Source organism: Centruroides sculpturatus, unplaced genomic scaffold, assembly GCF_000671375.1.
Source record: "Centruroides sculpturatus isolate CEXI.00-Female unplaced genomic scaffold, Cexi_2.0 scaffold1518, whole genome shotgun sequence".
Taxonomy (NCBI): Eukaryota; Metazoa; Arthropoda; class Arachnida; order Scorpiones; family Buthidae; genus Centruroides; species Centruroides sculpturatus.
Window position 1 is genome coordinate 88,704 of NW_019385680.1, and position 24,872 is coordinate 113,575.

Genomic DNA, 24,872 nt, shown 5'->3' on the forward strand with positions numbered 1-24,872 from the left:
AGCTGTCCTTTACATCCATAAAGGTTATATGTCAGTGGAACAAATGGAGTAGGTTTTGAGCGTCCCACGATTTTTGGAGACTGTCTATACGCGGGCTTCCTAAACAAGCCTATATGTATGTTTGTCCAAAAAAATTTTGGATGAAATACAAACCGCACAACTTCAAAATCGCATAAAAAAAATCCGCATAAAACGAGACCTTACAGTACATGCAATGTTTATCAATTAAAATATTTGATGTATATTTGTTCATCTCAGGATGGACTAAAAGTTTTGTAAGAGTTGAAACTTGTTATGAATGCCTTTGATAGATTTATTATAAATAATATATTGAATATGTAATAGTTTCCAAAAAGTTCAGAGACTTGGCATGTAGAGTTCCTTATCATGAATAGCTTAAAATACTAATGCACAACTACCTTCAAACTAATACCATTGGGCAATAATACACTTTTTCTAGCACTCGTACAGCCATCTTTTGCAACCATCTGTAATATCTCTTGTAATGCTGTTTTTACTTCATTTAATGACATAAAATGTCAAAATGATCTCAGGCTATTTATGTCAGATGAATTTACACAAATATCATATATCTAGATGTAAAATGTGATGTTTGAGCAAGTCCATTTGTTATAAATGGTCAGAGATTGTTTTGAGTCATCAAATGAGGAAAAAAGCAATATTGCAGGAAACATTATGAATGATTCAAAAGATAGCTTACAGCAATACTTCAAAAGCTATATAAGCCTCCTTTTAGGCTTTATTGCTTCCACATTTTTGCTTCTTGGATGTCATAGTTAATAGTAGGTGTTTTATATATATAAAACAAAAAGCACTGAAAATACACAAGTGTAATGCAAGAGATGCTTTCATAATGAAAGTGAGAGACGACTTGAGTACACAATAGATGGCATTTACAGTGAGCATATTTTTTCACTGCATGCACAGTTCAAATTCCAGATTGAATTTCTCTTGAATTTAGAGTTCAAACTCTGGAACATTCAAAGTATGAGGTTTACCATTGTATATATAATACACACAAAGTATTGTATTGTAAATATATATATATTAAGAATTTAATTTCTAATTCTCATTCCTTCTAGCTGGAATGAGAAGCTATTAATTTCTAATTTATGAAATTATTTTTAAACTCCTTACCAACAAGAAATGGCTGCTTCATTGTCTCCATAAGACTCTTCAAATCATGTTCAACATAATCCATAACAATATATATTTTATCCATATTACTACCAACTACAATTTCCTGTTAAAAAAAATTAAATATATTTTTTAATAATACTTACAAAAATAATTTTTTTATATATTTTAAATATACAATTTTTATACATAAAATTAAATGAAAATTTAGCATAAAACTTGCATTTGAAAAAACTGAATTATGATCATCTCTTTATACAAGTTATTAATAATTATACAGTATTTTAACAAACTAATTCTCTTATAAAAATATGTGAATGTTAATACTTTAAAACCTAATTTTGAATGAACAGGATGGTTATAATTAAAGTTTCTCTATTCAGAGTTCTCTGTAGCTTTAACTAATAAGAAGAATGGCAGTAATATTCGTACATGTACTATTCAAAGAATGGAAAGAAAAATTTTAGTCCTATAATTTTCCACCAGGATGAAATATAGCATTGCACAAGATAAAACACATGGAATAAGGTAAAAAATAAAATAAATAACTAAGATAAAGTAAAAATAAAAAATTTTAATGTTTTTGTTCTTTGAAAAAAAAAATTGACTGTAGAGTCACCTCAAAACCAATGTCTATCAAGAAAATGTCCATAACTTGATTATTTTAATGACATTATAATGTAACATATGTAGAACAACATGCAGAACGTTGCAGAATGCAACATATGCAGAAGTAGTTGCATTCTATAATTCAGTACATTGCATCAAATGCAATCTCTGACCTAAAATAATAACAATCACATTCAATGTCAGTGACATCATTAAACATTGTGAATAAATAAACAGAGTTCCTACTCAAATTTTTGTTTTAAATTCCATGACTTTCCCAGACCAACTTTGTACAAATTCTGACCCTTGCATCCTTACTGTAAGGTTCATTAACAAAATAAAACAGCATTTGACTTACTATGCACATGCTATTGCTTCTCCAACTTTTTAATTAGTTATTATTCATTAACAAATCCCGTATAATCCATGTACAAACGTATATTAAGGTTTATTAAATTATTAAGGTTATCCCTTAATAAATTTCTTGAAGTTTATAAAATATTAATAAACTGGAAAAAAAATTAAAAATTGTTTTGTTACTCAATCAAAATTATTAAAATAAAAAATGATAAATAACATTTAAATTAAAATTATTTATCATTGTTTGTAGTTTGTGAATTTTTGGGGAAATTTTGTGTATGTTTGGGAGAAATTTGGTTCCTGAAAATATTCTTCACCCCTTTTCATAAGTTGTATTGCACCACATTACTTCTCGCTGCCTGCAGATGACTACACTTAGTCAAGCATATTGTCAACAAAAAAATCAACAAGGCAGTCAAGGAAGCAAATTTCCTGACTTTTCTAAACACTAATGAAAATCCCTGATTTTTCCTGACTTTCCAAGTATAGTAGAGCGTCGATTATCTGAACGTTGATCAACCGAAACATCAGTTAACCGAAAGTGTTCCAGTCGGACTGTGTCATGCTGAATCGAATGTTTTTGATACTAGATTAACTTATAAAGTATAATTTTTTTTGCTTTTATATTTTTCAATATATTTATTTTGTTTGTAAATAAAGAAATAATTTTTAACGATACAATAGCCACGATTATTATTATAAAAATTTTCATTAGGCTTAACATCAATGAAAATTCAACGCAAAGTGACACGCAACAGAGAAAAATTTAGACATGGGATATATTAATATACTATTATTGGGATATACTAATATACTATACTAGCAGACCCCGCCACGCGTTGTTGTGGCTCAAAATGTATCTATTATAAATTTATAACACCACCCGTGGGGGGGGAAATTTTTCGAAATATTTCTTCTTAGTGTACATTCTGTTGACGTATTCTATTAAAATGCAATCAAAAACGCAAAAACCTGCATCTAAAATAGTATAAATAGAAACAGAGTTCTTTACGGTAAGCCTTAATCCTAACCATCTCCCTTCAGTGGGGTTGAATTTCAACACGTAACACGTGTGTATTCGAATGCAGCGTTGTGTCAAAATTTCAAAGGAATCGGTAGGAACAAACGAACATTACATTTTTATTCATATAAATAGATAGAATATGATCTGCTTTAGTTCATTTTCACAGAAAAGCAAACTTAGGGCGTCGTACTCGTAGCGCCATCTGTTGGACATAAAAGCCTTAACCTAGATTATATCTTTTAATTTATATGAATGTTTAACGGAATAATATACAGCCTATGTCTACCCTGAAGTTCCATTCTAAATATTGGTGAAAGAATTTTTGAAATCAGATGAGTAGTTTCGGGGATTACCTGCTGCATACAAACTTACTTACAAACATTACCTCTTTATAATATTATTAGTAAGTATAGATTAATATTGTATTTTTTCGTACATAATCGATTATCTGAAAAATCGATTTTCCAAACAGTTCCAGTCCCCAATTGATTTGGATAATTGACACTATTGTATGTAGGAATCCTCAATAAATGAATTTGAATTTGTGAAATTATTTCCTGTAACAGTTTATTTTTCTTTCTCAATTTTTGCAAAATACAGAAATAGAAATTTAAACTTTTATTTTAGATTTGTCTTATTTATTTTTAAATTATTTCCTGTTGTATAGCATCATATTTTTCCCTACTGGTAGATTTTAACTAGAATTTTCTAGCAAAATCCTTCTCCCCCATTCCTTGAATAGTATAACATCATATTTTTTGCAATTCCACTTATTAGTTACAGCTACAAAGACCTCTAAATAAACAATTTTAATTATAATATAATAATTATAACCTTGTATATTCTCAAAACTATATGTTATTCAAATAAAATGTTTCCCTCATAAAAAAATTAGCAAAATAAGACACTTACTCTAACTGTCACAATATTAGGATGCTGAGCTTTCAGAAGAGTATTTATTTCTCTTAGTGAAGTAATTGGAAAACCTTCCTTTTCTTTTTCCATTTTTAAACGTTTCAAAGCAACAATTTCATCTGCACAATATTTACATAATGTACTTTAGGTCACAAATATTATAAATTCTGAAATAAGCAAAAGAACTCACTTAATCTTTTATCACGAGCTCTGTATACGACACCATAAGTTCCTTCTTCAATTCTATTAAGACAATGAAATTCCTCTACACTTCGACACCCTTGAATAGCTGGTAAATAAGGTGGCAGTTGATCTTTCTCTTCTTCTTTTGGCTTTGGTGGTGACATTGGTAATATATCTTTTTCTTCTTCACTTCTTTCAGGGCCTGGTTCTTCCTCCTCTGTATTATAGAAAAAAATATATAGTTTATTCATAATCAATACTATGATATGCTTCTTGTCTAGTCTTCATATTTACTTGTGAGCACTATATTGGCATTTCTTTAATGCTTAGACCTATTACACCACCACAGGACATCAGATTAGTCTTAGAAAATCACTTTATTGTTTCAAAAAGAATGCATTTCAGACCTTAAGTCCATCATCAGCATGTAAGTTCTACAATAAATAATTATGAGATTGATGTTAGCACATTTACGAAAATACAATAAAATTATGATGATTGGTAAACAACTATGATAAAATATTGATTACAGATAAGTCCTGTGGTTGTATAATAAGTCTAGCAATAAAAAAAAGCCAATATAGTGCTCACAAGTAAATTCATAATCAAATAATAGATTTTACTATGTAGTTAACCTTATTCCTTACTTATTTATTAAAACAACTATAAATTTATCATTGGAATAATGACATGTATTAAGCATTGTTATAATTTCAATTTTTCACATTTATTTTTGTTTGTCTGTCAATTTTATTTATTGTAATAATTTAAAATTCCTTTATATACAATTTTATCAAATCAGTTTTCTAACTGATGATGCCTGGTCATGATATGTCAAAACTCATAATACACAACATTGGTTTTCGGAAAATTTGTGCGTGTTCCTGCAGAAATCATTCCATAATTTAAAATTGGTGTTTGATGTATAGCCTCAGATAACAAACATTAGATCAATATTCTTTGAAAAAAACAAATAAAGTAAGTCCACAAATCCAATCACATTCAAGAGCCATATTCATCTTTGTCAGTGTTCTTAGTTCTTATGTATCATTAACATATCAGAATTTCAGTAACAAATTGTGGAGTATAAGTTGACACAACCTTCATAATGCATCTGTTTGTTGTGATAAATTCTCTATCAATTTATGGAAACTTCTCTCCATATGATCTGCAGTGTTGGTGATAACCTCTGATATACAGCTTCATTTGTTCATTACAGTACATAGTAATTGCTGGAATGCACAACTTAGTGTGAGACCCGAAAAGCCCCTGGGTCTAAATTAATATTTTATTAATAATGTTAAAATAATGTCACCAAATATTACTTCATTTTTGGTGAGAAAAATACTGTTTTAACGTGGGAATAGGCAGATAATAGATGTTACTTCCTTTCACAGAAGAGAACATCCTCTGACTTTCCCTTATCTTCACTAAAATCCTGCTCAGATGGGAAATGGTTACCCCTCATTCATTCCCCTTTCATCCGTTCTCACGAAAGAGTTACTGGCCGATGATTGGTCGGTATTCCGAAGATATNTATAGAAGAAAACCTTTCAAACAGCCTTAGTCCGTAAACTTCACACCTGTCGGGCTGCGATTGGGTCATGTATTTAATGATTCCTACAATGTAAAATTCGATTAATGTGGAACGTATCTAAGCATTATAGGGGGGGTCTACTGTATACAAAGATTATGCAATATCAGTCTCAGTTGCATATGTAACTTACTATGTTTATTCTCATTTTTACAAAATTAGTCACACAAAACTATTTAATAATATTGCTTGAAACAATCGACTGTAGATGGTCATTTCTATAAGCAATCATCTAGTTGATAAGCAAAATTTATCACTAGCAAAATAAGCAAAGGACTTTGGGAGCATCCCTTGTCGAAGTTTTACTATTCCAGGATTTGAAAATATAACTGAAATTTTCTGTGTTAACAAGAAAAGCAGAAAGAATAAAAAAACATTTCTTCTAGAAAATAAAAAAAAATTACATAAACAGATTTTACAGAATATTTTAACAGCTAATTATACTATCCTAACCAATTATATAAAAATTTTCTGAAACAGATGATAAAAATAAAAAATAAATTTATTTTTACAGATAATGACAAATCAGTATCTGTGCAGAATGAAGTGAAAACAACAAAAAATTGAGTATTATCTTAAATACAACAATAAAAAGTAATGTACCGTACCTCTTATTCATGTACATAATTTCATAAAAACAATATGATTTTGTAATACAGTAGAGTCCTGAAAACTCAACTCTCCATAACTCAACATTCTGTAAAACTCATCATGACATATAAAATTTATATGTTGTATATTTTTTTGTAGAAAGATGCATGATGTTGGTTTACATATTTAATATCTAAACCAACCTTTTTTTATTAATTATTTAGTATCTTTAAAATTTAAATGCTGCAATCATTCTTGGGCACTTGTAGTCATTCAGATGCCACATAAATAAGAGATTCTCATTGGTTGATAGTAATAGAAGTGATGTCAGCAATGGTGACATCACTTCTATTAGTGTTGACCAATAAATAAAGTTAGCAAACCTTCACTCTCACTGTTTTGTAGCATTCAATATAGCACTCCCAGTTTGTATGTTCGAAGTCCTTCTGACATTAAAAGATGATAATACTGAGAAAAAATAAATTATTTATATAGCCAATAAAAACACTTTAACCTGCAATCACACACAGCAGTGGCAATTTTCCACATCTACTAATTTTTTTGCAGCCATTTTCCACCAAATTGACTTACTTGACTGTGCTTTCCATTATATTCTTGTGCTACATGCTACTAGTGATGTGCCAGATATCCATATCTGTGGATATCAGAGAGAAAAAAAAGATCCGTATTCGTTACTTTTTAGTGGATCTTTAACGGATCTTTTATTTTAATGAATTTCATTACTTATATGAAATTTTAAAGATAGGTAGCAATAAAATACTAATAACTTCAATTCAAATCACTTTTTATTTCTTAAAATCACATATTTGGCGTATTGACATTGCAAAAATTTTATCATGCAAAATTCATTTACTATCTTAAAATATTTCCATATTACACTACTAAACTTTTTTGTTGACACTGTTTTTATTTTAATTTAACTCAACACTCTCCAAAAATACAAACGTAATCTATGCTATTCTGTGCCACACTAAACTATAAACACAAACATGCGCAGTGCAAGTCAAAACAAGTCGCGTTACTAATGCAAAGCGTCAACTATCGGTCCAAGGTCACACGCACTGGCGCTGACTGAGTATGAAAGTTGAGATCCATATCCATATCTGTGGATATACATTTTTAACGATCCGGCACATCACTACATGCTACACATCTGACTATAAAAATTTTAGTCAAAAAAGTTTTTTTCTGATTATCAGAGGGCCTCAAAAAGCCACTGTAAAAAATCACTGTCTTAAGCAAGTGACTGCATACAATTTTATTCCCCCACAAGATTGCATAATATGGCAATTTTCCTCTCTGATGTTATGAATGTTTGTCAGCTATACATGATGTAACAAAATGGTGGTCTTCAAGTTGCTATGACCTTGAATGCTTGTCTCCATACAATAGTCTATGGCACTATGACCTTCAACAATTTTCTGCACTTTATATTGTGTCTGAAAAGTCATTTTCTCATTCTTCAGACAATCATCACAACCCTCACATTTATTTCCAGCTGAACTTACTTCACATTAGCCATGCTATCATAATGTTTGGGAGTCTCCCTATGGAAATTGTTCTATGAACAAAACAATATCTCATAAACTAAACAACATTCAATGCTAAAATTTGGCAAGTGCAGAGAAGAGACATCACATAATTTTTTGAGAATGGCAATTACATGCAGCATAATTGCAAATGAAAAAAAATCAGTAAAAATTCACTGCTTTACACATGCTAAAAAAAAGCACATTTGATTATAGATTAATTTCATATTACAGTAATGCAACTTACAATGAATTAACTTACTAATTATATGAAAATAAAATTTCTTTGTGTTGTTTATTTCAAATCAAAGACAAAAATCTGCTAATTGACTAATAACTTAAACTAAGTGGTAATAATAGTATGAAGACATTATATACAGTCGACCCCCCTATAATGTGGGTTCCTATAACAGAAATTCCTATAATGTAGCGAAAAAATTGTAGCAATATTCATATAAAGAAACTCCTAAAACGTCGCCGACTCATGTCACGACAAGATTGATAGAATCTGGACCAATAGTGGATGAGCAGCCGAACTACTTTCCTCCGCCCTGCGCCACGCTACGGAGAGTTTAGGCTAGTAAGTTGAGTTTATTATCGTCTGTACAGTATGTAAATTAGGTACCGTAAGTCTAATACGGCACTAATTTTATACATTTCTTGTGAAAGAAACATTTCTTATTCAACAGCCATAAAAATTATTTATATTAATGATGTCTCCAAAGGTCAAGTTATTTTTCTGCGAAAAATTCGTTATCAGAAATCGCGGCCGCCGTTTCGTGCGCTGTTCCGTGACGAAAACAAGGTTGAGCAACGGCGTAGTCGAACGGTGCACGCTCGGTAAGTAATCCTACAATTTTTTGTTTATAGCATAGTTTATACAGATTATTCCCAAAAAATTATACATGTTTTGGAAATGTTGAGTGGAATTAGTCTAGAATCGGTTAATTTTATAGAAGAAAACCTTTCAAACAGCCTTAGTCCGTAAACTTCACACCTGTCGGGCTGCGATTGGGTCATGTATTTAATGATTCCTACAATGTAAAATTCGATTAATGTGGAACGTATCTAAGCATTATAGGGGGGGTCTACTGTATACAAAGATTATGCAATATCAGTCTCAGTTGCATATGTAACTTACTATGTTTATTCTCATTTTTACAAAATTAGTCACACAAAACTATTTAATAATATTGCTTGAAACAATCGACTGTAGATGGTCATTTCTATAAGCAATCATCTAGTTGATAAGCAAAATTTATCACTAGCAAAATAAGCAAAGGACTTTGGGAGCATCCCTTGTCGAAGTTTTACTATTCCAGGATTTGAAAATATAACTGAAATTTTCTGTGTTAACAAGAAAAGCAGAAAGAATAAAAAAACATTTCTTCTAGAAAATAAAAAAAAATTACATAAACAGATTTTACAGAATATTTTAACAGCTAATTATACTATCCTAACCAATTATATAAAAATTTTCTGAAACAGATGATAAAAATAAAAAATAAATTTATTTTTACAGATAATGACAAATCAGTATCTGTGCAGAATGAAGTGAAAACAACAAAAAATTGAGTATTATCTTAAATACAACAATAAAAAGTAATGTACCGTACCTCTTATTCATGCACATAATTTCATAAAAACAATATGATTTTGTAATACAGTAGAGTCCTGAAAACTCAACTCTCCATAACTCAACATTCTGTAAAACTCATCATGTCAGTAAAAAAAATTAATCTAATTTTTACCTCTAAGTTAACACTAGGATCAAACAAGTTATCATTTTTTCACTGATAATAGCAGCAATAAACACTTAAACACTTGATAATAGCAGCAATTCCACATGTTAGCAAAGAATATAACCTTTTTCCAAGGCATGCCATAATATGAATGTTACTAATTTGAAAGTAGCCACCAAAGAGCCAATATTTTTTAAAATTAAAATTTAATTACAGATATTAACTATATACCAATAGGAATTATTTATATGTATATGAATTTGCACATATAATACCTTTGTGAAAATGCCACTATTTAGACTAGCATCATTGCTATGCAATTGTATGTTAATTTAGCAGAATTCCACTATGGTTGGAACACACTTCCATCAATGAAAATATGGTTGAACTTGACCTGCATTTCAACACAATCTTGTTTCTCTCACTTTACTGTTAAACTTTCATGATATTTTTTGTGAATAATTGTCTTGTAAATATGTTCTGGAGAAAAAAAGAAAACAAAACAATGTCACATTGAAAAAAGAAGTTAGATAAAGGGGAAAGTATTAATAAAATTGCAATAGATTTAAGCATCAGATGGACAACAACATAAAGCTGGGAAAAAAGAGGTCAGAAATTGAGTCTTGGTGTGAGAAAAGAGCTTGTACTGACACTTTAAAGGAAAAAAAAAAACATGAAAGGTGCTGAATATGAAAATGCAAGTGGGGCACTTTATTTGTTATTTATGCAGAAAAGGGAAAATGGAATACCCATTACAGAATACACTTGCAAGAGAGAGCTGAATTTTGCCAAGGAATTTCAAGAAAGAGAAGAGCCTAGCTTTACTGCAAACATTGGGTGGCTAGACAGGTAAAAAAAGGCCTACAGGATCAAGCAACTGAGCATTTTTGGAGAAAAACTTTCTCTTGATAAGGAAAGTGTGAGAGATTTAAGGCAAATTTTCACAAACTGACTTGAAAAGGAGCCTGTTTGGAGTTCAAATTTACAACTGTGATGAGATCAGCCTGAATTTTCAAATGCAAACATTTGAAAATTCAGGCTGAAAACACTTGCATCTAGGAATGAAAAATCTATTCCAGGTTACAAAAAACTAAAGAAAGCATTATAATCCTAGCATGCAGCAATGCAACAGGCATATACAAACTTAAACTGACACTTAGAAAGTTGAAAAGTCCTTTCCAACTTTCCTATAAGTGCATTTAAAAATTAACAGAGTATACAAATAAGTGTGGCACTTTTACTGACCTGTTCATTTGGTACAGATTTGCTCTATTCATCCATTCATTTAGTCAAATGAATGGAAGAATAGAGCAATACTTAGAAACTGGTTTTATCAACAGTTTGTTTTCCCTTGGTGGAAAAGTTTATGAAATTAAAAAAAAATCTGAAATGGAAAGCACTTTTTTTATAGACTAAGCTTCATCTCACACTGATGCCAAACAGTTGAGAGACAGAAACATTACAGCCATGTTTCTCTCTCCAAACATGACTTCTCTATGTCAGCCAATGATACAGGGCAGGGTTGTTCAATCTTTTTTCCTAATGGGCCTAATTAGAAATTTAGGTATATTCAGTGGGCCAAAGATACTTTATATAAATATATGCTTTTAGAAAGTTCAAAATGTGAATATCAAGTAAAAGATGAATAATCAAAAGATGAGGAAGTAGATGACTCACACTGAAGGACTGAAGGCTGTTGAGGGAACCCTGCATTATTTTGAGGAGCAAGGTGCATCTGCGATAGATATTTTATCCCTCCATTACCTACATTATGAAGCAGCCCAAAGAAATAAGTGAGAGAGACAATCCAGTATCACCACTTTTGTAGTACAGTAATTACTTTATGTTAGATTGTACTGTAGATTTTATTTTGTTCTAAATGTGTTAAAAGATTTTAATAGATTAATTTATAGCAATGCATTATGAGTTGTGAATAACCCACTCTGGAGTCTGTAGAATTCTCAGTAACATCATTTTTAGTAACTCTACATCTTCTCATTCCACATTAAGTTGAGTTTGTGGGACTCTATTGTATTGTATAGTGAGTATAACAAAAAATTTTAAGTACCTGATTTTGCATCAGCAACTTCACCATCTGACATTTTTTCATCTTGTTCACTATCTGAAGAATGAGTACTTTCTGAAAATTCATTTCATTCTATTTATTTTGTGCAATTAATTGTGCAAAAGAATTAAATTAACAGTGATAAAATAAGTAACTTTTTTTGATAATATATAATATTTAAGAGGGTTTCAAGTTCCTTATTCCTTTATGAATATATTAAAAAATTCAGAGTAATATATTCACCATATATTCACTACTTTAATAACATATTTGAGAAAATAAATTTATGTGAATAAAATCATTCATTAAACAGATTAAAATGCCTGTAAATTAAGCAAAACTATAAATATAATATTCTAGAGTGTTTGTAGAATACAAATATATATTATAGTATTGCTGTCTTTAAGAATACATGATAAAATTTAACTTTTTACTTCTGTTCCATTTTTCAAATATCAATATGTAACTAATTCAAACACTGTTATTCTCTATGAATTATCACATCCACAGATTCCAAAAATACTAGCCTATAGGCAACTTTACTTTACCAGATGCATTTTGGAAATTATAATATTTCCCTCTTCAGTGGGCTTTCTTTCAAACAAGCCAAATGAAGCACAAACACTTTTTTGATACTACAATATTTTAATATTCCAATTGTTATTTTTTCTATTTCCGTATAAAATCATTTCTTCTCCCTATTCTTTTCTTTAACTATACATACCACATGGTCCTTGCCGTCATTACTTTCATTCGTTGTTCCTCACCTCATTCACCAACACTCCTACTACAACCAAAAAATAAAAATTCAGCAAGGACCAATGCATGTGTATGGTTAAAGAAAAGAACACAGGAAGAAATGATTTTATTATGGAAATAGAAAAAAATAACAATTGAAATACTATAGTATTTCAATGATTTGAATGAATTGAAATTATAAATGAACAATACTATAGTATTTCAATTGTTCATTTATAATTTCAATTCTTATAATACTATACTATAGTAATGAATCATTCAATTATTCATTACTATAGTATTTCAATTGAAATACTATAGTAATGAATAATTGAATGATTTGAAATTATAAATGAACAATTGAAATACTATAGTATTTCAATTGTTCATTTATATTTTCAATTCATTCAAATCATTCAATTATTCATTCTATAATTTAAAAAATATCTTTGAGGACAGATTTTTATACCTAATAAGCAATTAAAAATGTGGCTTAACAATTATTGTAGCAGCAGATTCTGTGTTTTTACATAATGTATATATGAAATTGAATATTTTCAACATCTAAGTAAAAAATTAGCAGATAGAAAACAAACAGCAAGAAAATATATGTGTAACATTATTCCCACTCATGAATCACTCAACATAATAAAATGGAATTTATTCAATGAAACCCTCTTGTATAAAATTTAATATTTAAAATAATAAAACAGAATACAAATTAATAAACAAAAGATAACAAATTAATAAAAAATTTTATAAGTAAATTTTAAAATATTTTATTAAATATACAAAAAATAATTATATAATAAAAATTTCTAATTAAAATTAATCATCATTAAATTGTACCTTCTGTATCACTGCTTGAGCTGCTGCTACTTTCAATGGGTTCATCTTCAACTTCTTCAGCTGAATCTTTCTGTTCACCTTCACTTTCTTCAGCTTCAGGATCACTTATATCAAGATCAATATCATCTCTTAAAGCTTCAATCACCGGAGACAATTCTTTAAATATATCAAAAATCATAAATTTAAATATTTAGTAATTCTTCCAAAAATTTGTATTTATCAATGGTTTAAAAAAAAGAACTAAATCTCTAATACTAACCAACAACAATTTTACTTTTGTCCAACTTCACTTCTATATCAGTTTGAAATTTCTCTTCTATAGGCTTTTTAATAGGACTCCTGCTTCTTTCTCTCTTCTTATTCTTATCAAGTTCATACTCTTTTTCGTCAATAAAATGAACATCTATATTATTAAAAATTGTAGAAATATAATTTCAAATTTACATATTAATTATCATTACAAACTGAACATTTATAGCAAATGAAAAATGATCTTTAAAACAAGAAAAATAAAATTTAGTCCTTGTTATTTAGCTTCAATTTCTAAATGTCTACAATGGCTAAAATTTAAGGATCAGTCACAATGTTTATGAAAAATTATTCACATAGGAAACAAGTTTACATGAATAATTTTCCAAAGCAGTGTGATAAGTCCTTAAATTTTAGCCTTATATATGCTTAAAAATTGAAACTAAACTGTGTTAGTTGATGATAAAAAATTTATCTATCTGTAGAACTTCAAATTTTAAAATGAGACATTAAAATATCTATTTAAATACAAGAATCTCTTGCCAAGTATGGTTTTTAAATGAAATGTATTTCTACTAAAAATTGAGCTAATATAAAAAACTGTTATTGTGTTGTATTATTATTTATTATAATTATCAACATGTTATATTTTAAAAAATAATAAAAATGCTCATGATTGGTGAAAAAGTCTCATGTCTCTTCAATGTTAAAGAAAAACTAATGTTTTCTTTAGATCAGTGTTTTTCAACCTGTGGGTCACAACCCCCAGGGGGGTCGCAGGTATAAGAAAAAGACAAGTGTTTGTAGATCCTACACTACATTAAAAAAACTACAATTTCAGCGAGAATTACGGCCCACCCCGGAAAATGATAGCGGAAAAAAGTGTTGAGCTGATTTGCAAAAAGAAATAAAAAATAGGAAAGTAGAAGCTGAAATTTGAGGTCCTGAAAAAAAAAAACAGTCAACAGTTCACTGTGCCTAATGTTATAATTAAAGGAAGTTTCATACTTCATGTGTGTTAAATTATTGTTGATTCTTCTGAAATTTTCATTTTAATCAAGAATAATTTGTCTCAACAGAAAGAAAATTAAATACATAGTTTTTAAAATCACTGATATAGTTTTAATATGGACCTAGGGGGGTGGCCAAAATTTTTTAACTTGTAAAGGGGTCGCGTATTCAAGAAGGTTGAAAAACACTGCTTTAGATAATTAAAAATTATTTGTAATTAAATAATGAAAACAATGTTATACTTTTCATCTACTATTAACAACATACTATATGACTACACTAATTATTTTATACACATTGATCCAGTCACTGAATGTATTTTTGAACTTTAACTTTTATGTTCATAGAGGCATCAATTCAACAACTGTAATTTTACCAATCAAGCCACATTTTTGAAATGAAGCATTCACAAGCCTTACAGGATTACACTTTAAAATATAACCCCTAAGGAATGCATATATATCTAAATACCAAAAAGTTATTAAGACAGTCAAAAATTACAGTCTTAATAACTTTATTTAAAGGAAAAAACTATAACCATAGTATTTATTATCTCATAAAAATAGAAATAAAAAAAAATTCACTTTCTCTAAATAAAAAATAAACAATGATAAAATTGAATGCATTTTTAAATTAAGTTTACCTTCTTTTCGTAAAAAACCCTTTTCTGGTTCAACTCTGCGCACTTCTCTCGTGCGCCTTGGTTGTTCAACATACATGAGACGTTCTTTCCTCCACTCTCTTTGGAGTCTTTCCCTATTTCAGTAGAGTGAAACACAATAATATATAAATATGTTTGAAAAATATATATTTTTCAAACACTTTACATATATACAGGTATCCCTCGTACAACAGTTACGTAAATCCTCTGTACAAAATTTCATAATTTAAATGTAAATATCTATATCTATATATATAAAAATGGACGTGTGTGTGCCTATATTTCACTCTGCAGCCAAAACTACACATTGCACACGAATGGTGCTTGTGTGTGGTAATAGCCCCAAGTCTCCCATTGTGCACTATGATGGTTGTGTCTCTATAGCTACAAGGGTGTGAGAGATATGGGGGCTGAAAGTGGTTGACTTCAAAAATGTGTAACAATGGAAGTGTTAAGAGAAAGCAGCGTGCAAGATTTACAGGCGCAGATGCGTTTTTTTTGCATTTTCGCAAGAAATCAAACATATTTTTAGACCCATGTAAAAATTCTCTACTTAGTCTTGAAACAGCAGACCTAATTCTTGCATTCTGTAAAAATTGGTAAGATTGGCTATAATGTAATCTTAATCTTAAATGTTTTTGAATAGTCGAAAATGTTTTGGAATAGTCCAGGACCGTTATGGGGATGGCTTCTGAAGATGTGTCACGCACATGCTTCAGTTGATTTTTCATTAATAAAAGTGTATGAATAATAGAAAAAGGTAGAAAGTGAAAAGTGAATAGTGAAGTGTAAAAAGTAAAAATATAAAAAACAATGCCAACGTGTAAGAAAAATTTTTGCGGTCTCGAATCATATCGAAACAGAAATAATCAAACAGAAGAGCAACTTGAAAATTATAGGGAAACACATCAAATCAGAGAAAGATTATGTAGAGGAAGATAAACAGTCTTTTATGTAAAAAAAAAAACTATATTACATATAAATGTATGAACAAAAAAAAAACCCAGCAAAGTGGGTACTTGCAACTAGTGTTGAATAAAGAAGTTTATTCATTTAAGCACATATGTTGTCTTAAATTTGTCCACAGATTTTAGAATATTGAAATTTTAAAATTATTTTTTGCTTTTTTCATCAGGTTTACTTTAATGAAACTGATAGGATAAGGAAGAAAAAATTGCACTAACTTTCCTATCAACCAGGTATCGTTGTCATTGCTTTAAGACTTTAGCCCTTAAGACTGTCACTGTGTTTTCTTTTTATAGATTAATCTTTGTATTTAGTAAAGTTTATTTAAACATTTTTAGATATGTGCCATTAAACTTTTTTTAAACTGTAGGTAAGCAATCATTCATAGAACAAACAAAATACAGTGGTATCTCAGTACACAAATACAAATTGTGAATCTGAAAAAGTTGCTCAATACTAGACTGAACAAATGCAACCCACTAGAACAAATTTTCAATTAATAACATATTTTTATTTAGTCATCTATAAAAATTTTGATAAGAATAAAAAAAATGAAAATGTTGCCAATACTTCTGATAAAGATCAACAAAAAAGCTGAGATGATGGCAATACTTTGTAAAAAGAAAATAGCCTTGTTTAACTGAAATTAATATTAATGTGTAATTCAGAACATTTAATTGCAATTGTTAATTAATTATTTATTGAAAATAAATTATCAATTGCTTTAATAAACATATTTCTCTTAGCAACAAAAAAGAATAGTATACTTTTGCTAACTTCTGGAACCTAACCCCAGATTTTGCATTAGTCCTTCGTTCATATAGCACGGATTCACATAACACAGCACTTTTTTGGAATGTAACTTTAGTGTTATATGAGAGATACCTGTAAATATATTATTATTATTATTATTATTTTTATTATTATAATGTAAANATTATAATATAAAATAAATTAAAAAAAAAAAAAACAGATTTTAAATATTTACTGTTCTCTCTCATCTCTTTCTTTTTCTCTTTCAACTACTACTTTTTCTCTATTCCTCTGAGATAATCTATCACGAACATCTTTAATCTCTCTAACAATTTCTCTTGTTTCTTTAACATCTTTATTTTCCTTAACTTCTTTTTCTCTGCGAGATTCTTCACGATGCCGGTGTCGTCGCGATTCATGATCTCGACTTCTTCGACTCTCTGAACGCATCCCACGTTCTTCCATTCTCATACCTCTTTCTCGGCTTCTACGCCTTTCTTTACGCCGTGCTAAAATTCAAATTAATTATTCATTTCAGAAGTGAAAAACTGTAAAATATGTTACAAAGCTTATTCCTTTTTTGACTAAAAATATTTTATATATGAGAATAAATTCTTTAATGCAAATTAACAACTCATACATTTATTGTTAAAACATATATAGTAATATTTTTATAATGATAAATTGTTAAATTAGAAATGAATTTCACAATATTTTATGTTAAATATAGTTCATTTATATTTCACGTCAAATACTAGTAAATTATTAATATTAATAAAAAGTTCAGGGTGATAGTTCCAAAAGCATCTTTTCATTTTGTCCACTTTTACAGTTCAGGAACATAAAGGTTGACTCTGCCAAAAGATTTTATCTTGAGTCTCTCATTTGCCACAATATGCAAAACCCATTAAAAAATTCCCTCTGGAGACAAAACAATAAGACTTTGTCATGGTCTCGAGATGTAAAAAGTAAAATGACACTTTTATTTTATTCTAGTGTTCCTTCTGTTTTTATTAACTCTAAAATAAATTAACTATATTTAACATGAAATATTGTAATATTTATTGTTGGAGTTATACCATCATCTTGTGTAATTTATTATCTTTAATACAATAATATAAATATTTTTCTTCAATTTTAAAACAATAATATTTTTACATTAAAAAAAATGATTTCTCATGAAATTTCATTAAAATACATGATATGATAATGAAATAATGTACCAAAATATGGGGGCGCTTTGTAAAGTCTGCTAGTGCTGGTGACTTTTCATGAACTTTCTAATAATGACTTTTACAGTTTGAATATGATTTGTTCAATTTTTTGATGTTTATTTTTTGATGTTCAGTTTTATTAATTTTTTCAATATTTCATTTGTTAATGTGTGTGTGTTGTTATTAATTGGAGGCATCAAATCTAATCCTGGTCCAATGTCCCATATTTCCCCCTCCTTTAAAGTCGTCCATATCCACAATTAGAAAACGTCAAAGGTTGCCTAGCAAACCAGTTCTAAAATCTCAGCAGTTGGAATCTTTTTTCCCGTTATTGGGTTCATCTACTACTGTATCTCAGAATTAGGTTTCTTTCTTAGAAGAGTGATTTGATGCCATCTTGACGAAACTCAAGGATTTATCTACCAAATTTGAATGGCTGGCTATTTTGCATAGACTTTGATTATTGTCTCACTAATGTAGAGAAGTAATGTAGAAGGAACTAACTAATTCATCTGTGCTTTCAAGTACTCAGATTTCTTATTTTTGTACTTATTGGATTCTTCATTCAATGAAAGTAAGCAAAATAATTATTATTATTGCTAGATTGCAAGGTAATTCAACAGAAATTTTGAGTTTAGCTTCCAATATTCTGTCTTCTATTAAAAGACCAAATGGTGATAATATTTCTGTGAAAACTTTTAATAAAATTTCAAAAAATAATCTTGTGGTAGTAGAGCTTGATCTTGCTTCTGATAAAAATTAATTTACAGGAATTTGTATAACATTCAAATGAAGGACAAGTATTCCAAAATCAGAATTTTTAACAATTTACAATTGGAGATCAAGAATTCAGAGGAAGACTCATCCCTTTTTACAGAAAGGCTAAGGAAAAAAATAAATCTGTGTTCATGAGAACTGACTGTTTAATAATTGACGGTGACAACTTCGCTTTCAATTTAATGAATAATAGATTGATGAAGATCAAATCTATTTTATTACAGGGAAGCTGACAGATTGTCAAGTGGAAGAAAATTATGAAATTTATCTGATGCTTCCTGCTCAGAAGATTCTTTTAATTTAAAAAATTTTTCTTGGAATATATATTTTCTTAGAGTTTTTTCTCAGATAGAGATCTCTTCTTCTTTTATTAATCTTCTAAGACAATTATTTGCTAATACTGCTTATCAAATAGAAGTTAATCATTGTACTTCAGAATCAGTAATTGCTAATAAAGGTCTTCCTCAATGCAAACCACTTAGCCTCATTCTTTTTAATCTATTTATCAACGATCTTCTAGATTTCTTTCACATTCAATGGCGTTATACCTATCACCATTGATTGCACTGATTTGTCTTTTGTTTGCTGATGATATTGCAGTACCTTCTTATACTCCTATTAGTCTTCAGCAAAAGCTTAACCTTTTACAGGATTATTGTAGGACTAATAAATTACATATTAATGAGACTAAATCTAAGAAAATGATTTTTCGGAAAGGAAATAAGCTGGGAAATGCTGATAAATTCTATTTATTCCATTCTGAATTGAAAGTGGTATTGTCCTATAAATATTTGTGTATTTATTTTATGCCACGGGGCTTGTTTTCTTTACATCTAGGCAAAGTAATTATGAAATTTGAAGTTAAACTTGCTAATGTAATAAAACTAATGATTAGATGAATCTTCTGTTAAGTCATATTTTTGATTGTTCAATTCCTTGATTTGATCAAGTTTCATTTTTATGCTTCCTATTTGGGGTCCATGTCTTACTGATGAACAGGAGAAGACAACTGAGATTCATTAGACTAATTTTTCATCTTAATCATTCAGTACCTGGACCTGTTTTGAGATCTGAATTGGGTAGACCGCCATTGGCTGTAAGTTTATGGCTATTTTTTGTTATTGGTTCAAGATTCTAGAACTGCCAGAGTCTGATCTCAGGAGGTTGGTTTAAAACAAATTAAAGTTAACAAATATAATGTTTATTTTAAATGGTTGTACAATTAACATTACACCTTGTTCTTTTTGTAATCCTTTTCCTTTTATAATCTTTATTTTTAAAATGCTAAAAAAAATCATTTGTTTGTATCTTGTGAATATACTGAACATTTAAAAAAATAATTTTTTGCTAATTAATTTTAATATTAATTCTTTATATGACCATAATTTAAGTTCTGTAACATTATTTAAACTGTATAATTATTTTTGTTATTTAATATTTAATTATAAATATGTTACAATAGTTTTTAAATTTCAACTTATATATAATAGTACCTGAATGATGATAATTAACATAATATATGTAGTTATGTTGTTTTTAAAGTTTTTTTTTTGTACCCTTTTGTAAAGATGAAAAGCCAAATCAAACAAATGATTAATTGATAATGTATTAAAATATTTATTTAAAATAAGATATATTTCTCAAACTTTTCTAAAGTTCTGTATTTAATTGCCTTTATTTTGTTTTTATTTTTCTTTTATTTTATATAAATATCAGTTTCCTGAAACCTAACGTATTGATACTAAGCCAAATGATTGCCATAATTAATTTGGCTATTAATATTGAGCAATAATATGCTATATTAATAGCCCGATTAATATGGCAGTCATTTGGCATTTTTTACAAATTATTTTATATTAAATATAAAGTAAAAAATTTATTTTTAAGAATGTAATCATAAATGTAATGAATATATTTATTAATGTTAAATATACTAGAGCTAGAACATCTACACAATAAAGATCATATCAATAGTTATAAAAATTACAACTTAATATGATTGATTTTCCCTTATATGATTTTTATAACTACTTATTTGTTTTTTAGTGTCTAGATATCCTAGCTTTAGTTAATATTGTGTGCTCTTTAATTTAAATTGAAAAATTAAAAAATAAAATATCACACAGTTCTAAATAGGCTAATTATATTTTTCAGCTGTGATTCAATTTAAGTGAATGTATTCAAAATTATTAACATAATACTTAAAGAAAAATAAATTTCCTGTTAATAATTGGAAAAGTACATTTAGATATAACTATTACTTGTAGAGATGATGGATACTCACATTCATGTTTGCGTGAATGTCTGTCTTTTTTCCGGCTTTCTCTTTTTTCGCCACGGTCTTTATGAGTTGCAAAAGTGGCCTGGGGTGGTTTTATATCCAGAGAATCATCACCTATTTCATCATTTCTTGAACTATCACTAGAAATAACATTCACATAAGTTATATAAATGTAACATAATTTACTTAATTTAAATATATGATCTTGATCTCAAATTAGTAGTATCTTGCTCCTGTACATCATACTTTTCCTGACAAGAATAACTGTAATGCCAGTCATCTATGTAACTCCATTCTGGGGAAAATTTTTGAATTGAAATCACATGACTGTGTAATCGTATATCATATAATCATGAATATATCTCACTTTTGTCTATCTAACACCGTTCTCAAGATTAAGGAAGAACAGACAGCAGACAGACAACAGTGGGAATTTATTACAATTTTTTCAAATTGCAGCCCAATTAGAATATTCAGAAATATAAATTTTGAATATTCCAATCCTCTTGAATCCTCTTGAAACCTTCATAATCTTGAATCAATTAATATTCAAAAGAAAGGTCAATTTGTTTGTTTTTGTTTTTAATTATTCATTTCAATCAGATCAATCAGAAATTACCTAGATTTTAGTTAATCTGAATATGAAATAATTTTCCAAATAACAAACAAAAANCAAAAATAAGCTTAAGCAATGGCGTAGTCAAACAATGCACACTCGGTAAGTAATTCTACAATTTTTTGTTTATAGCATTGTTTATATGGATTATTCCCAAAAAATTATATGTATTTTGGAAATGTTGAGTCAAATTAGTCTAGAATTGATTAATTTTATGGAAGAAACCTTTCAAACAGCCATAGTCCATAAACTGCATATGTGCGGAGTTGTGATGGCTGGACTCGTAGAAAATGGATTCATAAAAACCAGAACATATTTACCGTGTTATAGCGGGGTCGACTGTAATGTAATGTTTAGTGTGTGTATTATTCCTAAGTACAATTAGGAGCATTGATCAAGGATATGTGTTATATAATTTTGCAGATGAGTATATGCAACAGTGTTACAAAGCAATACAATAGAGTGAAATGGTAGTTGTAAGTATAAAAATAGCATTTCATTATATAAGGACAATTCCTTGTTTCCATTTTAAAATCCTTTATTTTTTACAGAGTATTTGTTATATATAGAATTTTATTTTGCAGTAGATTCCTGGAAACTCAACTCTTGATAACTCAATATTCCATAAAACTTGTTACGTCATTCAAAAGAAAAAAAACCATGTAATCTAATTTTACTGTTCTTTACTGACAACCCTTCATAATAGCATAAATTCCACATGTTAACAGAGAATACAACCCTTTTTCCAAGATGCCACTGCAAAACACCACAATACAAACTCAAAGTAGCTATTGAATAACCAATATTTTTTAAATTAAAATTTAACTACAAATAGAAATATTCACTACTAGTACATAGTTAATACATAAATGAATTTGCACACATAATACCTTACAAAAATTACACCATTTAGACTATCATCTATCATCTATGTTGTAAAAGTTGTCATTTTCAATATTTTTTTACTTATTTTTATTTTTTATTAAATTACCTTTCCTCATCTTCTATAGGTGAATTTGTTATTTTGTATTTTTCAGGCTCGTCCTTTTCAATTTCTCCATCCTCTTCTGATTCGGACACACTCTTAACAGTTAAGTCTAAAATATCCTGATCTGACATCTGCATAATAAAAGTTAGAATTTAAAATAGAAATATATTACATTGATATCAAATTGACATCAGATATTCAATTAATCTATACATAATCATAAAGTTTAAAAACAATTATATCCTTAGAAAACAATAGTAAATGTTTTCAAGACCAAAAACTACTTTCCTTTATTTTAAATGTTTTTAAACTTTAAATTTAACCTAAGAGTTATAAAGATTATATTCACTTAACTAAGGATGATCATTGACAATGATATTTATGAATTATTAACTAGATTATTAATTTTTTGAATGCCATGTTGATTCAAGATTTATTTGGTTAAAAAATAACTTACAGAATTTAATTATGAATACATCTAAAATAACATATTTTCAATATAAACAAGTAAAAAGGCAAAGCTATTCTTGGGATGAGACTGTCTCAGAGAGCACAAGCAATGCAAATCTCGCACTTATGTCTGTTTGTAGAAAGTCTCAGCATTTTGTATTTTATTTTGACCTGGCTCTCAGTCCCCTGACTATCTACAATTTGGTTTATTTTATGTGCACATGATTTTGGCACCAAATACTCTGTGCCAAATTGAAACTTCTGGCATGTACTCCTTCATACTTCTAAGGTGTGCAGCCATTGACAGCAGCATGATTTTAGAGATGAGACATAGTCTCATCAACCATCATAGATTATTAGCTTCAAAATGTTATAGTATGTCATAGATATTACTTTTCCAGCTGTTACTTAACAGATAGAAAGCTTAATAATTTCTGTCTTGTTGAAAATTTCTGAAATTTTGTAGGGAGATGTATGTATTAGGGAAAAATGTTTCTAGAAATTTTCAGGAAAATCAGACTATTAGTTCAAGAGATATTAAGAGGTTGGGGATACATCTCAAATTAAAAATTTATGAGTGTAAAAAATTTTATAATCAAAGCTCCATTATAAAATTTTTTTTACACTCATGAATTTTTAGTTTGTTAAAGAATAAATGTATTTGTTATGAAAAATTTTCCAATTTTTTATAACTTTTGATACAATAAGCTAATTGAGTTCTAACTTTTTAAATGTGTATATATTATTAAAATACTTTTAAGAAATTGATATTTTCCCAACCCCCAAGTCTAGGTCTGTGATAAAAATATAAAAGCTATCTTTTTTTTAATTTTTTTTTCTTTTTTTTTGAGATAAATATTTTTTTTTTGTGTGTTGTTAATCATAACTTCAATAAAAATTATGACCCAAAGATCTTTATATGTTGAAGAGGTAGAGGGTGGTAATACTTTTAAAGTAGTTAAATAAAATCCACTTTACAAGTAATCAATCATTCATATCATAATTTTATGTAAATCTGAAGACTTAAAAAGTAATTATAATATTAGCTTAATGTTCCTGACTTAATGTTTTCTATAATAAAATAGCTTTAGTTACTAATTCTGAGTTTGTTGTTTGGAACTAATCATATGAGGACTAAGACGATGGTTACTGTTTCGGGAGCATTTTATTACTCATCTTTCTGTCAAATATGAATTTCAAGTACAGTTCCTCATCAGTCTGATCTATTTGTATATCAGAACATACAATATTTAGTAATAGATTAATTACCTTATCTTTATATACAATTTTTAATTTGCATAACTAATTTTACAATTATTGATTTCAATTCTTTAGACACATAGGTTAAAATTATTAACTTTATATACAGTTATGTAAATGGAAAGGTTATAAAATTATCTTTTAAGATAATACATATGATTTCATAAGTATATGTACAGATACATTCACCATTTTAATAATTTATAACTTTCAAACTCACAAGCTTATAACTTGTAATACTACTGCTGGGTGTAGATAAGCATAAAAT

The 24,872-nt window shown here is 28.4% G+C and overlaps 1 protein-coding gene across 3 annotated transcripts in view; it reads right to left on the bottom strand.

Moving 5' to 3' along the window:
* Positions 1-23,025, bottom strand: part of LOC111641141 (cyclin-dependent kinase 11B-like) — a 34,592-nt gene extending 11,567 nt beyond the window's left edge. Inside the window, exons 1-11 of one of the 3 annotated variants that reach the window (XM_023387263.1) lie at positions 22,898-23,025; positions 21,294-21,430; positions 17,254-17,527; positions 17,043-17,150; positions 15,282-15,394; positions 13,638-13,781; positions 13,379-13,534; positions 11,795-11,866; positions 4,257-4,466; positions 4,064-4,185; positions 1,159-1,264 (exon numbers count right to left, since the gene is read on the bottom strand). In XM_023387263.1, the coding sequence (XP_023243031.1) occupies positions 1,159-1,264; positions 4,064-4,185; positions 4,257-4,466; positions 11,795-11,866; positions 13,379-13,534; positions 13,638-13,781; positions 15,282-15,394; positions 17,043-17,150; positions 17,254-17,527; positions 21,294-21,430; positions 22,898-23,025 (1,570 nt within the window). Of the gene's footprint in view, positions 1-1,158; positions 1,265-4,063; positions 4,186-4,256; positions 4,467-11,794; positions 11,867-13,378; positions 13,535-13,637; positions 13,782-15,281; positions 15,401-17,042; positions 17,151-17,253; positions 17,528-21,293; positions 21,431-22,897 lie in introns of all 3 variants that reach the window. The other 2 variants (XM_023387265.1, XM_023387264.1) reach the window with 2 other exon arrangements.
* Positions 23,026-24,872: the final 1,847 nt, after the last annotated feature.